Source organism: Tachysurus fulvidraco, chromosome 1 (assembly GCF_022655615.1).
Source record: "Tachysurus fulvidraco isolate hzauxx_2018 chromosome 1, HZAU_PFXX_2.0, whole genome shotgun sequence".
Taxonomy (NCBI): domain Eukaryota; kingdom Metazoa; phylum Chordata; class Actinopteri; order Siluriformes; family Bagridae; genus Tachysurus; species Tachysurus fulvidraco.
The window spans coordinates 13897181-13912744 of NC_062518.1; the positions used below are offsets into that span (position 1 = coordinate 13897181).

Genomic DNA, 15564 nt, shown 5'->3' on the forward strand with positions numbered 1-15564 from the left:
CACTCATACCCCAGTCTCATCTTATGCTTCAGGATATTGTGGTTTCTGCTGTCATCATAAAGACTGTCCCAGGACTCTCATTTACAGCATTCTCTTACTCAACATCCTTTCCACATGCTTACATGCTCACATGATTTATAATCCTGCTATCTGGTGTGACCCAAAAGAGTAGGAGTCGGGTTCATCTTAAGGATTCTTCCTCGGGTCATGTCAAGGAGAGGTTTGTAATTGTAGCCATACCTGGTTTACACTTTAGAGATCTGAATCTACATCCGGATGTCTGTAAAGCTACTGTGGGACAGTGTCTGCTGTTAAAAGTCTTACACAAATTAAAATAAGAACAGCTCCAGGGAGTCCCTGGTTCTGTACTGAGATTGGTGTATTGGTTTCCTCCAGGGGCCTCCTGTTTCATCCCAACTCCCCAAAACAAGCTCTTAGATGTATGTGTAATGGCTGCTAGGTGTGTATTCCCATTTTATACACAGTATTTCCTGGATCCATTGTGACCCTGGCCAGGAAAAACCTTCAGAGTTTTGGCTTTTATTCCTGCGTTCACACTGTCCAAGGAGCTTGCATGTTCTCCCTGTGCATTGGAGGTTTCCTCCAAGTCTCATCCCCCGGTCCAAAGACATGCATTTCAGGCTGATTGGCATCTGTAAATTGTCTGTAGTGTGTAAGTGTATGGGTGTGTCGAGTTGTGACGAACCATGTCCCCTAGGATAAACTCCAGGTTTCCCCAAGACCTCTAAAAGGTGAGCTGTGGATCAGACTTGTTTGTCCAGCTCATCCCATACACCCAACAAGACCCAAAGTTTTGGAGAAGTCCTGACCTGTCTGTCTATCCATCACATTTTGGCTGTTGTTCACACAACTGCCTGCTACTTAACAGGATAAGAATGAATGTAATACCAAATAATGGTGTGTCTGGTACATTAGTGTGAGTCGAACGGAAATGTGCTAATTAACATAGTTTTGAAGTAGTCATTAAACCTATACTTGTCTTCTAGTAAGATGTACAGTAGTTATAGTATTAGCTATTATCAGCTTACACAAAAACTGCTTGCCTACTTAGAATAAAATCTCATAGACATTTTACCACTGAGCGGATTAAATAAATTTAGATTTATTACAAGATATAGACTAAGTTTTCAAGGTAAAATATTTGAAATTGTTTGGAATTCCAAAAATGGCAGACACGATGAAGTTAGATGGGAAAATCCCAGACATACTTTCCTATCTTCGTTATTTCTGCTGCTTGAGCTCTCATCTTAATACATTTATGCACCTCTGTGCATCTGGATCATGAATGTAGGCTACATTCCTAATGTTTAATACATAATGTTTACATGTCAGAACTGTGAGAAGTTTTACACACCGCTAGTTACAGTGCACCTAGTGAATTGTCATTAGAATTGAGATTCTACACATCTTTAAATTAAAACTAGCATCATTCATCAGATTTTACATCTTGAAGTACCCCCTTTACAACATTAGACCCTGATTTTACACCTTTACTCTATGACCTGGAGGGTTTAGTTCTAGCAGTAATTAAAGAAAACCAGGTCCCCATTGATCACCTGTTAGGTGGACCCAAAATCAGTCAATCCAGTAGTGTTTTGTGTTGAAACGGGGAAATCTTTACTCGTTATTCATCAGAGAACGACACAACGTATCATTTACAGCAACATTTCATGAAAATCTCAACCTCAATTCATATTTTGCCATAAATCATGTTCCTGCAAAGTCCTCTATCCTGAAGGTTCGCTTAAAACATATACTGACTGATACAAAGGTCAAACGTTTCCTGATAGAAAATCAACAACAACATGTTCTGTAACTCATTTACTGGGAGCTGCCATCGACAAGTCGTCCCGGTACTATATGTCGCTACAAACAAGCTCATGAATCCGTAGCTGTGATTTGCCTTAAAGCCGGAACTACTTTCCGAGCTGTTCTTATAGAAAAATAATCAACACCTGACGGAGGCTTTAGTATTAAGTAAATATCTTTGCTTACGAACGAGATGATGGTTCCATCTAACAGGCCTTTTGTGTTTTTCTTTTTTTGTGTGATTGTGTCATATGTGTGTGTGTTTGTTTCAGTGAGTTTGTGTTAGAAATATGGGATCAATTTCCGGTCTCAAAGGAAACAGCATTCTGGCTCTGATGACTCGCTCGAGTGCCGTGTGGTGCTGCATGTCCTGACCACTCTTTTGCTGTGGACACACACACACACACACACTCCCACCCCTGCCTTTTGACTTGATGAAGATTCGCCTCATCGGTGATGTGATGAATAAATTTGAGGTCCTTGGGATTGTAGGAGAAGGTGAGTGCAGAAACACATGTCACAGCTTTAAGGGCAGATTTGACGAAATCCAGGTTTTTTTCGCGGTGTGTTTTGATTCCCAAGTAATGACTTATTGTATGTACAGCACGATAAATTTAGTTTATGTTAAGATGTTCAGGTAAACAGTCGATTTCAGTGGTTTTGCTAGCAGGTGTAAATAGAGACCGGATCTGATATGAAACCAGATTTCAAGAAATGTCATTTATTATTTAAGCTACTGACATAGAAAGCTTTCAGTTGCGTTAACATAACATAAATAAACTAATTTAATACTTTCCTATCTGTGTATTAATGTGTACATGTATTAAACCGACTGTAAATCACAATGCAGGAGCTACATTTTATTTGTTAATATTATGGATTTTGGACCTTGTAGAAAAGATAGACAAAGCATCCTTTTTTGCTCATTCAAAAAATGAATTTATCCACATGGAAACGTTCCATGTTAGCAAACTTTTAAACATTACATAGCATACATTATAATACACAGCATGGCAAATGCTTTTTGACTGTCTATGACATAAGCAGTAGAATTTAATAGAATAAAAAAAAACAACAACAACAGTGCATAGGTAGTTGCATAAAGAAAAAATATCAAGGCCTCCATGTTATTCCAGTAAGGTTGGAAACTATGCATTAGACATGATTGTTGAGCAGCATTAGCCCCGTGTCAATAAATCTACAGTATAACGAATAACAAGTGGTAAAGCTCACCTGCACCACAAATTTCAATACGTAAAGTCATGATATAGCCACAGCAAAGGCCCAGCTCAGCTAACTAGCTATCTGAGAGCTAACTAATTGTGGTATTAGCATGAATGCTGAAGCTTTGGAGTCTGATATGAGGTGAGAGAGCTGGACAAACTAAAGAACTAAAGAGCCAGCCTAATGTTCTCTTCAGGAATAGATAAAGCCCAGGTTTAACCCTACTGGCTATCAGCATGTATCGAAATAACAAGTAAAATAGATTCAAATGTTGTTTTCAGAAGCTTTGCGCAGTCTGAGGGTGTTATCCAATGGCACTGGAACATCATCATATGTTGTAGTGAGAGGAGACCTGGTCCCACATTACACACCAAAATGGAATATGTGGAAAGCAACATCCGCAATATACAGAGGTGCATCGTTGATGAAAACACGGGATAATCCAGCTCCAAACCACATAAACAGTTTAAACCTGAATTGAAAGTCTAGGCTTTCATTCAGGAAGCGTCATTCCCAGGAACTTTTACACAAACCTGTAGAGCATTGTTTCACAAGAGACTGTCGAGGTGTGTTACATCCAGATGTCCGCCAAGCTGTTTTAATTTTAGTGACTTTTTTTTGTGTCTACAGGAGCCTATGGGGTGGTTCTAAAATGCAGGCACAAGGTAAGACATATTTTTTATTTAAACTACTTGATTAACTACTAGATTTCCTGAGCACCAAAATGCCTCAAAAAATATTCCAATGTTTTTTTTTTTGTTTTTTTTTTGCCCAATGTCCATAACCTCTTGTTGCTGGATGGCTTGGAATATTCAGAAGGAATTTCCATTAAGCTGGCAGTTTGCTTTCTATGTGCGTATGCCAACGGGAATTTTTATTATGCAAGACTACTTGGTCTCATTCAGAACAGATTAACCCTTTAAATTCCCTAGAGCTGTCCATGGATTGAAACAAGACTGTAGTTACTGAATAATTCATAATTACAACTAAATATCATGCTTCAAGATAAATAACAGGGGTTAATATGGTGACATCATAAACAACTCATGATTTTCCAAAAAGCTCATTACCTTAATATCCATAAATGATCTTTAGATTAAAAGATAGTCAGAGTTAGAAGCTACACCAAAAATAACAGTCTACTTGCATGTACAAAGATGTCTGCCCAGATGTTGTCCACCATTTTTTCAAGGTGAGAGGCTTCAGAACATTTGACATCATTTCCAGAAAGGGAACAGCAAGCGTTTATGCTACCTGGCTTTTGCGTTCATTGTGGGATTTTTTTTTTTGTGTGTGTGTATTAAAAGGATTTTGCAAGCGAGAGAGGCAGACCTTAAAATGGCCGAATCCCTGATCACTACTTTGAACTACTGAACTAGCTGAGCCCGTGTCAGCCATGTACAGTATAATGAGGGCAAGTCTTGCAAACATTCTCTTTAATTTGGCTTATTGTTAAGAGAAACCAGGTTCTCCTGGTTTAGTTTGGCAATACTGATCGCTTCTTATAGTAACATTAGTCTATTTAGCTAAAACCCTTAACCAGGCTGTAGCAGCTATGAGGGCAAGCCTGCATTTGCTAGGAAACAGAGATTGTTGTACAGTACAAATGCTTTGTGGTCAAGCTTCTTCATTGCAAATACCACTTTACCTTTCACTATGTATGCTATATGCTACTTCGTAATTTTGTCAATCTGTTGATGAAGTGATTTATCTTCCTATTTGGTCAGATTATATTTCTAATCAATTTTACAGCTTCCTCTGCCTCCATTTTCTCATATATACCATCCACCCCATTGGGGACCTCAGAGAGAATGCCAGGTTTTGATAATTGGTCCTTTAGCGGTTTCACCACTCTGTCCACTAAAGATATTGAATATTTCTGGTCTTCTACTCACTGGGCCTTCATTAGTTTTCATCTTCTTCAAAAATACAACTGGCCGTTAATTACAGGCCGTTCAATGCAGATTCATTTCAATCCAGTATAATATGCTACAGTGAAAAAAAATGTACAAGCTTGATGAGAAAGGTTGTGTTTGGGAGAAAAATAATCTGAAGTACTTTAGGTTTGTTTCTGCCAAGCGTGTACAATATGCATAGTAATAAGCATCCTGAATAATGTATAATAATACAATTACGTTGGTAATGAAACTCGAGGTGTAAATAATAAATGTATCAAGTATCAGCCACCGGGCAAATAAAAGCTACGGTTAATCAACTCGTCTAAAAAGAAGAATGGATATAACTTTATCTCATTCTTAACCCTAGGCTAGGCTCAAGTCAGTCATCAGAGTCCTTGACAGTCATATGTCTTTAGTTTTTGCTGTGTTGTTCTGTGTCTCAATAAACCATGAATTTTTTTAATTTACTGGTGGCTAAAGTTTAGCATGCTTGCTTGACTCTTCCATTGTTGGGGTTTATTTCATACCTCTGCCCTGCATCTGCATGTTCTTCTTGTCCTTTGGAGGTTTCCTCCTGGTACTCTGGTTTAGTCTCTTAGTACGAAGAAATAGTGTGGGTATGGGTATGTGAGTGTGTGTGCACTATTGTGTGTCCTGTGATGGGTTGGCTCTTTGTCCAGGGTGTCTTTTACCTTGTGCCCTGATTCTCCTGGGAAAGGTTCCAGGCTCCCTGTGTAGGATAAAAGCTAGAGAAAATGATTGGGTGGAAGTCTACAGTAGCTAACATCTTAATTTTGCTTGACATGCTGTGTGAACTAACTGCAAACTGCATTTCACAACCATTAATTGTATGATGGTTTTCTCATTAAGAGGGCCCAATCACAGGACAGACAAATCCTGTTGGAAGCACCACTCATTCAAAGAGTGATAATCACACAGACATCTTCCTTACAGACTGGTGCTATCAGATCACATCAACCAACTGGAAGTGTGATGGTCCATTTGGCGTTTAAGTTCTTTTTACAGGTTCTTAGCCACATGCTGGTCCCATTAGACAATGCAGCTGTGTCTCTGTCTGGCACAAAGTTTCCACAGGTTGGCGCATCCATGACTGGCCTCCCTCATCTGGGCTGTACAGAGCTGCAACAGACACACTATCAAGAGGACATGTAAATCCATTGGAGTGGTATCTGCGGCCAAATATAGTAGCCCAGATGTGGCAAGGATTTGGAGAAGCACAGCTGGACAAGTGGGAGGGTGCTGATTGTGATTTACATTGTGGGTGCAGCTGGAAATCCCACTGGGACAGGATGCCTTGAGGCATGAAGTACCTTCGGTACTTTCCTATACACCTCAAAGTTCTACATGACTCACCAGCTAGCCATTGAGTCTCGTAGGTGTCCACAACACGAGGTGCTTGGTTCCAACTGCTGCTTTTACTAGTCGATGGAACACCCTGTAGGCAACTGCAAGCAAATATTCTGTCTCAAGTAAACAGAAATATCAACAGTGACACCTTTGTCTGGTCTGGCTTCGTGTTTAAGGCATAATCACCAACTAAGAGCTTTGACCTGGAAATTCCCAAATATCTTCTAAACTCACAGCCTCTTATCACACAGGCTTTTGGTAATTGTTGGTTTTTTGATAGACTAAAGCACTAAGCACTAAATGCCTCCACCTACTCCAGTGGAGTACCATATCACAGTGGTTGGCATCTCAGGATGCACTAGGGTCTCTTACTCGCTTTCTAAAGGCCAAATGTGGGAAATATTTTTATTGGAATCCCTAAGCTCTCCTTATGAGCTTATATGGCATGCATAGTGTGATGTATACACTCCTCATAGGCCTTATTTACAGGTGTGCTATTTAAGGGAGGCTTTACTGATCTTACCTGCATGTCACCATGTCCTTCTCTAGTTTAAAAACTAACATTGTCCCTCTCATTAGTATGAAGGTGGGTGACATCTATGAGCAGCTTGCTGGACAGTTCCAAGGTGTTGCCATAGGAATTTCTTTAGACTCCTGGCAGTTAGGAGGGATGAAATTCAGTTAGTAGCAAATGCTTTTGAAATTCTGCATCATGTTACATGCACACAGATATAATGTGGTATGCAGGTGTTTCACACTGCCTCAAGCAGCTGTCTGGGGATGGTCTGACACATAACTAGGGATCAAGTTACTGGGGGAGCATTTGACACCGATTGTCGGTTGATCTCTGTCTTTTGATCTAATCATACATGTTGGCCTCCATGCTTTTTACCTCTATACCCTAATAAAGACACTAAGGGAGGACTTAACATAATTGCATATCGTTTATTGGTGCTGGTTTGGTGGTGTAGTCGGTAGTTTTGCTGCTGCACAGCTAAAGGGTCTCTGGTTTAATCCTGAGTTTTGGTTACTGTGGAGTTTCACCAGTGAGGAAGTGCTGAAGCATTGCCAAAAGCTCCACTGCTGTGTATACTAACAAAGAACATGATTTGTAGGAGGCTTGTGCAAAAGCCTGTTGTTTGCAATGCTGCAAAACTGCCCTGCAAGTTCTCACAATTCTTAGTTGGTGTGTTAAATGAGTCACTAGCTGCCATGTGTCATCCTGGCTTACTTATTTGTTTCTAAATTGCCTTTCATTCATTTCTCATTGGAATTGCAAAAGTGCTTCCCAAAATTGTTCCTTCCGTTGTTCATTGTTCAGGAAAAAGCAGGCATGTCGAACGGCCTAACACGTTTTTTTTTTCTTTCCTTAAAGACAGAAACACTTTGATTTCAAACATTAAGTTCTGCTGGATAGCTCTAAGAACGGAAAGTGCTCTTACTTATGTTCAAATGATATGTTTTTTAATATTTATGGGAAAATAGAATTAGAAAGACTACACCTTTGATTATAACTCCACTGTTTGGTGTATTGATCTACTGTAATGTGCTTCTCAGGCTCTCCTAAAGCAGGCTGTACAAGTCTGTATAGTGCTGCCTGGGGTTCTGTGTAAAATGAACTGTGTGTGAAATGAAAATCCTTGGTGCTCAAGAGCTGTTATTTTATTAGTATTTTTAATTGTTTTTTTTTTTATTGTTTTTTATTTATTTATTTATTTTATTGAATTGAAGACGGCACAGAGAATGTTGGCTAAGAGTGTGTGTGCGTGTGTGTTAGCATTAAGTAGGTCACCTTGAGTGGGAACGCTGGCTATGCTGAGACATGTTGCAATGGCAAAGCTCAAGAAAATAATACTGAGATGTGCAATGCAGCGCTATCAATGCTGGTGTTTAAGATTGAGAGACATATAATTATTTGCTGGCTTCTACAGTATAAGATCATAATAATGCAATATATAAATGCTGATAAGTTGGATGAGAAATTGTCCATGTTAGAAGATTGAAGGTTACTGTATAGGTTGCTGTCTTTTATGCATTGAATGACTAATCATTGGATAAAATGATTTTTAAAAACACTATGTACTGTATGGTGCATGTAATTGCCACGTCTTAACACATTTATATGGACAAATTCAATTCCAGTTTACCGTTCTGATGTCAAATGCTGGTGATTTTTTTTTTGTTTTTATTTATTTATTTATTTATTTATGTATTTATTTATTTATTTATTTATTTTTGTGAAGCATCTCACAGCAAGAAATCATATTGCAAGTCAGATGACAGATGATTGCTCATCGAGTGTTCTTCACATCAGTCTAAGGCAGCACCCTGCAGTTTTGAGTAAATCAGCCATGTCATGCAACTGTCAAAGCAATGGATTTGATCCTGAGCCTATATACATATATATAAAAGCACGGCTGCTCTATTAATAGGAGTGTTGATGCACATTTAACAAAGAATAATATATGCATCAGCGTTATATTCACTCAGATTGTGTTCTCACAATTGCTGTCTATACAGTATATGTTAGCATGATATCTCTATCATTGGTGCAACTCTCGATCTCTTTAGTCTTTAGTCCCTTGGACTACTAGTACCACAACATCCTCAAGGCTTCAAACACTGCATTTAATAGTAGAATACTAAAGCAAAGCGAAATGTCAATGGATTATCTGTTGCTTTTGCCAGACCGGCTGTGTAGTCTCCAAAGCAGGTTTTAATGAAATCAAATTAAAATGCATAACTACTTTACACTGTCTGAAAAATCTGTGTTTTATCTTTGGATCAGTGTCACCCATGAACTGAAAGAAGTGTGTCAATTAACTGTACATAACCACTTTAAACAACTGCTTAAATAGGCAGGTGTACCCGATCGCTTAAAATGTTCACATGGAGCATGTGGGGAGATGTGACCTGGTTTATTTTGACAAGAGCTAACTCGAATAAGGCTTCTGTGCAGCAGTGGTGAGATGAAAAGCATTTCAGACTACATCAAACCAGTGAAGTGGATGAGATTCCACTACATGGGTTGCAGATTAAAAGCAGCTGGACACAATGATGCTATTCCTGACCACTTTCAGCTACAGGTTGCAAGACCGTTGCCACAAAGTTACTCGATTCTGAAGGTCGAAGTGTACATTAACTGAAGCTCTCGACCTGTATCTGCATGATTTGCATGTTACATTGTGCTGTTTCTGTTTTAGTCCTTACTATGCCACAAATCTGTGAGCAGAAGTGTATTCTGCTTTTGTAGCTGATCCACCTTAAGGTTTAATATATTCTGGGATCCTTTTCTGCTCTCCATGGTTTTAAAGAGTGGTTAGTGTAGAATTCCTGACAGCTCAGATCATTCTACTCAGAGATCTCTCATCAACAAGGTGTTTCAGCTGACTGACCTTCTGCTCACAAGTTTTTTTTGCCCTGTCTATGTAAACTCTAAAGATCCCAAGGGTTTCTGTAACTCTGATGTTTGCATTGTGCTGGTGTTCCTTTTAAAGTGGTGACTGTATACTGTAAGCACCAACTAAGGATGTCAGGCCCCCTGTTATTCTTCTCTTATGCACATGGATGAGTTTCACTAGGCCAACCATCAAGCTAGAACTAGGACTAGAGTAGAGCTTGATGCTTGAGTCCAAATTGAGAGTCAATTAGGGAGAAACTGGCAAAACTGTTCACTGTTCACTCACCAGAGCAAGAAAATTTGATGGACATTATTTAGCATAGGCAGTGTCACGACCTGATATGTCCAGAAGCCTTGAGTGTATATACAGTACCAGAAGTATTGGCACCATTAGGCAAACTCTGTAGTGTATACCAAACTATGTCCAGTGTCTCCTTTGAGTTAAAATTTTCATGCATAGAATTGACCACCACTTAGCTTTGGCCATATATTCAGCCTGCAGATTACTTCATATTTGACTGTCGCTCAATATGAGTGACTTTTGTTCTTGATTTCTGACATCGCATTGACAGCACAGATGTTATACTGTATATAATCTATATAACTGTTCTGACCAGGTATATCTATATGGTGCATGGTTCAGGGATCGAGTTGTGTAACAATAATAATAGTCTCTCAAGGATTTTGCAATTTTTCCAAGATGTCATCACAAGGTGTATTCAGCCAAAGCCCTATTTGATTGCCGTGCAGCTACCACAGAAAGTCATTACACAAGTGTCTTTACTGGCAGAGGTTTAAGAAGACGGCTGTCACATAAGAGACGTAGTATCATTCAATCCAAACATTGATTCCTTTCTTATAACAGCATGCCCCCAAGCGTTTTACTCCGTACTCCTCAATATTATTATTATCTTGTGATGAAGAACTTGTTGGTTAGTTAGCATATGTGCATAATGCTCACTTGCAATTAATAAATCCTGACCATGCCACTTAGATTTTCCAGCTAAAAAAAAAACCCATTAGGTCTTATTTTTTTCATCTAAATGAATTTTATCTCTTGTCCAGTGCATTTGGAACAAAATATTAAAAAGAGACAGCTTTCAGTTCTAATTAGTGTAGCAGCCTAACCCTTTCTCTTTCTTCTATGTGCAGCATAATGAAACCCAGCTTAAGAGCCTCTTCCACATATGGTTCAAGTGTTTGGGATTCAGAAAGCGACAAAAGGGGTCAGTTATGGTTTCAGGCAGAGAAGCACCTAGCTGTATATTGTAAAGCCTCAGCGATGAAGCAGAGAGCGTTTGAAAGACATTTATGCTAAATACCTCTGTTTGTGCATGTCATAGCCATTTTCTGTTTGGGGTCCACATTTGGAAACAGCTCGAAGCTTGACTGATGCATGTAACTATAACGGTCAAGTACAGTTCTCTTATGAACAGTGAGAGAAACCACAAGACAAAACACAGTGACAGAACTCAGGGTCAGAAATGTACTATTTAAATTATGGTTTAATAAAATAAAATAACATGTTTAATGTGTAACCAAAAAAAATGTTTAGGAATTTGTTTTCTATCACATTGCTATATAATCACTGAGCCTAACTGTACAGTGACACTTCGCTAAGTGAGCATGACAGACTTCACCTCCGTCTTGAATCAATACTGCTTCTGATTTCCAAGAATGTGTAACTTAAGGCCAAAACGAACTGATTTGCTCTTTCTCTCTCTCTCTCTCTCTCTCTCTCTCTCTCTCTCTCTCTCTCTCTCTCTCTCTCTCTCTCTCTCTCTCTCTCTCTCTCTCTATCAGCCTGTTAAGCAGAAGGCTGCTGAGGTGCATCAAATTTGCAAACATAAAACCAAGCGCACTTTGATGCCTCTGAAACACAGCCGTTCGTATACTTTAAAAAGTGTTTTGTTTTTCATCTCCGCATCGAGCAGCGTCATTAGATATGTTGATCTAAGCAGAGAAAATCCATTTTCTCCGAGCTCGAAGCCAATTCTCCATTCACGACTATCTGCTTTCACCTTCGACAAGCAGCATCTCAAATTTCAAAGACCCCCCAAAACCCTGGCTACAGATGCCCACTGACATCAGAGAAGCTGAAGGGGAAAAAAAAAACAAAAGCGTAAATGGTTAATCCTTAAGTCTACTAGACATTTTGGAAGTATGTTTATAATGAGGATGAGCGAAGGCGGTGAGGGGAACGCTTGTCATTAATCTGTGGTTAAGGCGAACATTTGCATGTGGCTTGAGGCTTAAGAGAAACAGTACACTTCAGGGTGGCCATGTCGTACCGTAGCAATGTTACACGACACGGTTCCACATTAACGATGGTTAAGTTACTGGGTGTAAAGTTGAGAACATAGAACCGTTTACCAAGAAAAAGTGTGAAAGGTTTACTGTTCTGAGTAAAAACTACAAATAAATATTGGATTACTATCTTAATACTCTCATGAACAATTACAACTAATTACGTGTTTATTTATTTTCTAGATCAGCACGCCACCTTCCTCCATAGCCCAGAAATTAGTTCAGCTTTTTAGAGAAAATTCATATGGCTAGTTTTGTAGTTTACCGCCGCAGATAACTTCGACAGTTTCTAAAGTAAAACTCAATCTTTCCTGATTTTGCTTATACTCTTTTTACCGATCAACTAAACGAGAAGGACTAGGCTACAGTCCTTGTTTTGCATTGTGTTACATTACAAAATGGTCATAGACCCTTGTATCCTTGATTAGTAAAGCTGCTCAATCCATCTGTTTATCTGAGTATCTGTTTATCCAGAATCGCACAGCTCTTTCCAACAACAGCATTTTATCTTCAAGCAGACGAGAGAACTTTCAGTAAAGAGAAATCCTCTTTGGTTTGAGTGTCCCTGATGGGATGATTTTTGAAGTAAGGGATGGTCGAGAACTCCAAGCTCCGAGGGCTGTGATGCTGATCGTTAGAATAGTTGATCAGAAGATTTCTCTAGAACACACAAAAATATGGTTATATTTTTTCCCCTTTTATCTTATTTGCTGTCACCTCTGAAGTAGAAGCTGCGGCTGATTTCTTACCAGCCCAGCCTATATAACCCCACAGAAAGGGCGGGACATATCAAAAGTCTCCACCCATTTTTAAAACAGCCAATAGCATTTAACTTACCTTACAGCCCCAGTTGGCTAACATTTTATTTATTTAACGAATATTTCCTTCATTAATTGTCACAGAGGCAGGAATAGGAAATGCAAACACGCTAACTCGGAAGCCACACAATAAAATTATATTGTTTATAAATAATTTGAGCTTCAGCCGCTATTGCTAACAGGAGTGCTATTAGCAATGGCATAGGACTGAGAAAGAGAACTAATAGCAGAAGCCGCTATCCCACCACCCTCTCATCAGTTCTAGCAGATGATTATACAATGATTCTAAGACTAATTAAGAATATGTGTAGTAATAACTATAATCTGTTATGATCTGCACACAAAGGCTTAGCTTATTCCTCTATGCACCTTGCCATTTTGAAGCCTAATCTTAATTATTGGGATGTTTTATGACAAGAGGTTTCTCTGACAGCTCAATTGAATTTCATCCAAAGACGTGCAGCGTGAAAGAACAGATCCTTATTAGCCAGTTTAGATAATAACTGAGTCTGAACGTGGTTTACAGGAAATCTTTCCTTCATTTAAATTTTAGAAGATTAACCTAAAGTTAGGTTAGTGCACTAACTGTGGTGTGTGTGTGTGTGTGTGTGTGTGTGTGTGTGTGTGTGTGTGTGTGTGTGTGTGTGTGTGTGTGTGTGTTTTGTAGGAGACAAAAGAGCTTGTTGCCATAAAGAAGTTTAAGGACAGTGAAGGTAAAGCATTACCACATATTTGTGTTGCTTGTGTGTATGTACATGTGCGTGTGTATGTACAGTATGTGTGTGTATGTATATGTGTGTGTTTTTGATGATCTGTATAGATCAGACAGAAACTCTGTGTTTCTCTGTCTGGCAGAGAATGAAGAGGTAAAGGAGACGACGCTGCGGGAGCTGAAAATGCTCCGCACACTGAAGCAGGAGAACATCGTGGAGCTGAAGGAGGCGTTCCGGCGCAGAGGGAAACTCTACCTGGTGTTTGAATATGTGGAGAAGGTGGGAGCAAAATCTCTCGGTTTACTTTTGTGTGTGTGTGTGTGTGTGTTATCTCTAAGGGCTTTCTGGTACTTGATGTGTTTAAGATGATCACACACCAGGTGGTAACTGAGCAATCAAGGGTTAAGGGCCTTGTTTAGGGGCACAGCAGTGGTAGATTTGTGGACTCGAACTCATAACCTTCCTTTCAGTAGTTCAACACCTTAACCACTGAGTTATTGCACATAACCATATACGTGCTAAGGACATGCACGCAATATAAACACATATTTATAGTATGCTTTGCTTTGGCAGTTATTGTCAGCTCTAAAACTTTTAAGCATCCATCCACCGCTTTCAGCATGCCCGAGAGAGATACAGAGGGTTTTTTTTCTGACTTATTTAAATGTGTAAAAAGCACGGGCATGTTTTATCAGCTGTGGTGGGAGGAAAACAGTAACTCTGATAAGTCTGGCTGGTTCTGTGATGATATAATCTGTTCAGGAACGCATCTGCTTTCTGTCGACACCCATGTTTGTTCTCACCTCTTGGAACGAACGGAAGATTGCTTGTGCGTCTTTCCTATACTTTTTGCTGGTCGACTCCATAATATGAAATTTTGTAAAGACTTCAGCATTTCTAAACCTTTTCTGACTGCTACAAACACCGGATACTTCTTTAAAAAAATGTGAGATAAGCATCTCACATCATTTAATATATTATCAGTCAAAGCTTATGTAAAAACATCCCAATCATGCCTCTGAATCGAGCTGTTACCATGGAAACCATAAGATAAATTATACAAACTGGCTCGACTGTAAGAGCTGCTTCTATAGAAAATTAATCCATAATTTCTGATTGAAGAATACAAATATAAATCTGGATATCTCAGAAATGTGGCAAGTGGGTGGAGCTTAAATCATCTGTGGTTGCAGGATGTGAAGGAAATATTTATTGTTATGTTTTATATTTTTTCATTGCTGAAGAGAAGTCATCTACATTCAGAAATCTTAGAAAATGATTTTCACACATGTACTAGTTCTCCTGGGTCACACTAAACCCAAAATAAAGGGAACCTTGAGCTCCATTATGTAGACAGGAAATTATTTACCTTTACATTATTTACTGTCTATTATCATCCAAATGCCAATGAGGTTCCTTTCTGAGCCTGGTTCCTCTCAAAGTTTCTTGCTCACATCATCTCAGGGAGTTTTTCCTCGAAATAGAGATCAATTTTTATTCTGTTTCTAGACTTCTGTAAAACTTCTTTGCGACAATGTCATTCGTTAAATGCACTATACAAATAAATTGAATCAAATTGAGTCCTGGCTTATCTTCGATGATTCTCACTGCTCATAGTTTATCTGGGGTTAACAATTAGTTCCAGCTACTGTACATCTAATCTGATGTTTTACACTGTTCTGTCCTAAAACCTGGCTAAACCTTTTTATTTGTATATTTATGCTGTCACTAATCATGAAGGGATACAAACAGCACACTGATATTTTAAATTCCAATTCAAATTTCAGTTCAAGTTTATTTGGATAGCGCTTTTTACAATTGGCATCGTCTCAAAGCAGCTTTACAGATCATAAACATAGAACAAAAGGTTATTATAAAGAATAATATAAAGATTAATATAATACAAAATTCAAGATTATTATTAGATATTTTTAAATGTGTTTGTATTTATCCACAATGAGCATGTCTGAGGTGACTCAGGCAGCCTTGGCAAGGAAAGACTCCCT

General features: G+C 38.8%; 1 protein-coding gene across 3 annotated transcripts in view; it reads left to right on the forward strand.

The window, feature by feature from the left end:
* The window catches only part of cdkl5 (cyclin-dependent kinase-like 5), a 40695-nt gene that overhangs the window by 1644 nt on the left and 23487 nt on the right, over positions 1 to 15564 (forward strand). For all 3 annotated transcript variants that reach the window (XM_027168542.2, XM_027168541.2, XM_027168544.2), the window contains exons 2-5: positions 2103 to 2328; positions 3685 to 3719; positions 13513 to 13558; positions 13701 to 13837. In XM_027168542.2, coding sequence (XP_027024343.2) covers positions 2265 to 2328; positions 3685 to 3719; positions 13513 to 13558; positions 13701 to 13837 — 282 coding nt within the window. In that variant the 5' untranslated portion in view covers positions 2103 to 2264. The remainder of the gene's footprint in view (positions 1 to 2102; positions 2329 to 3684; positions 3720 to 13512; positions 13559 to 13700; positions 13838 to 15564) is intronic.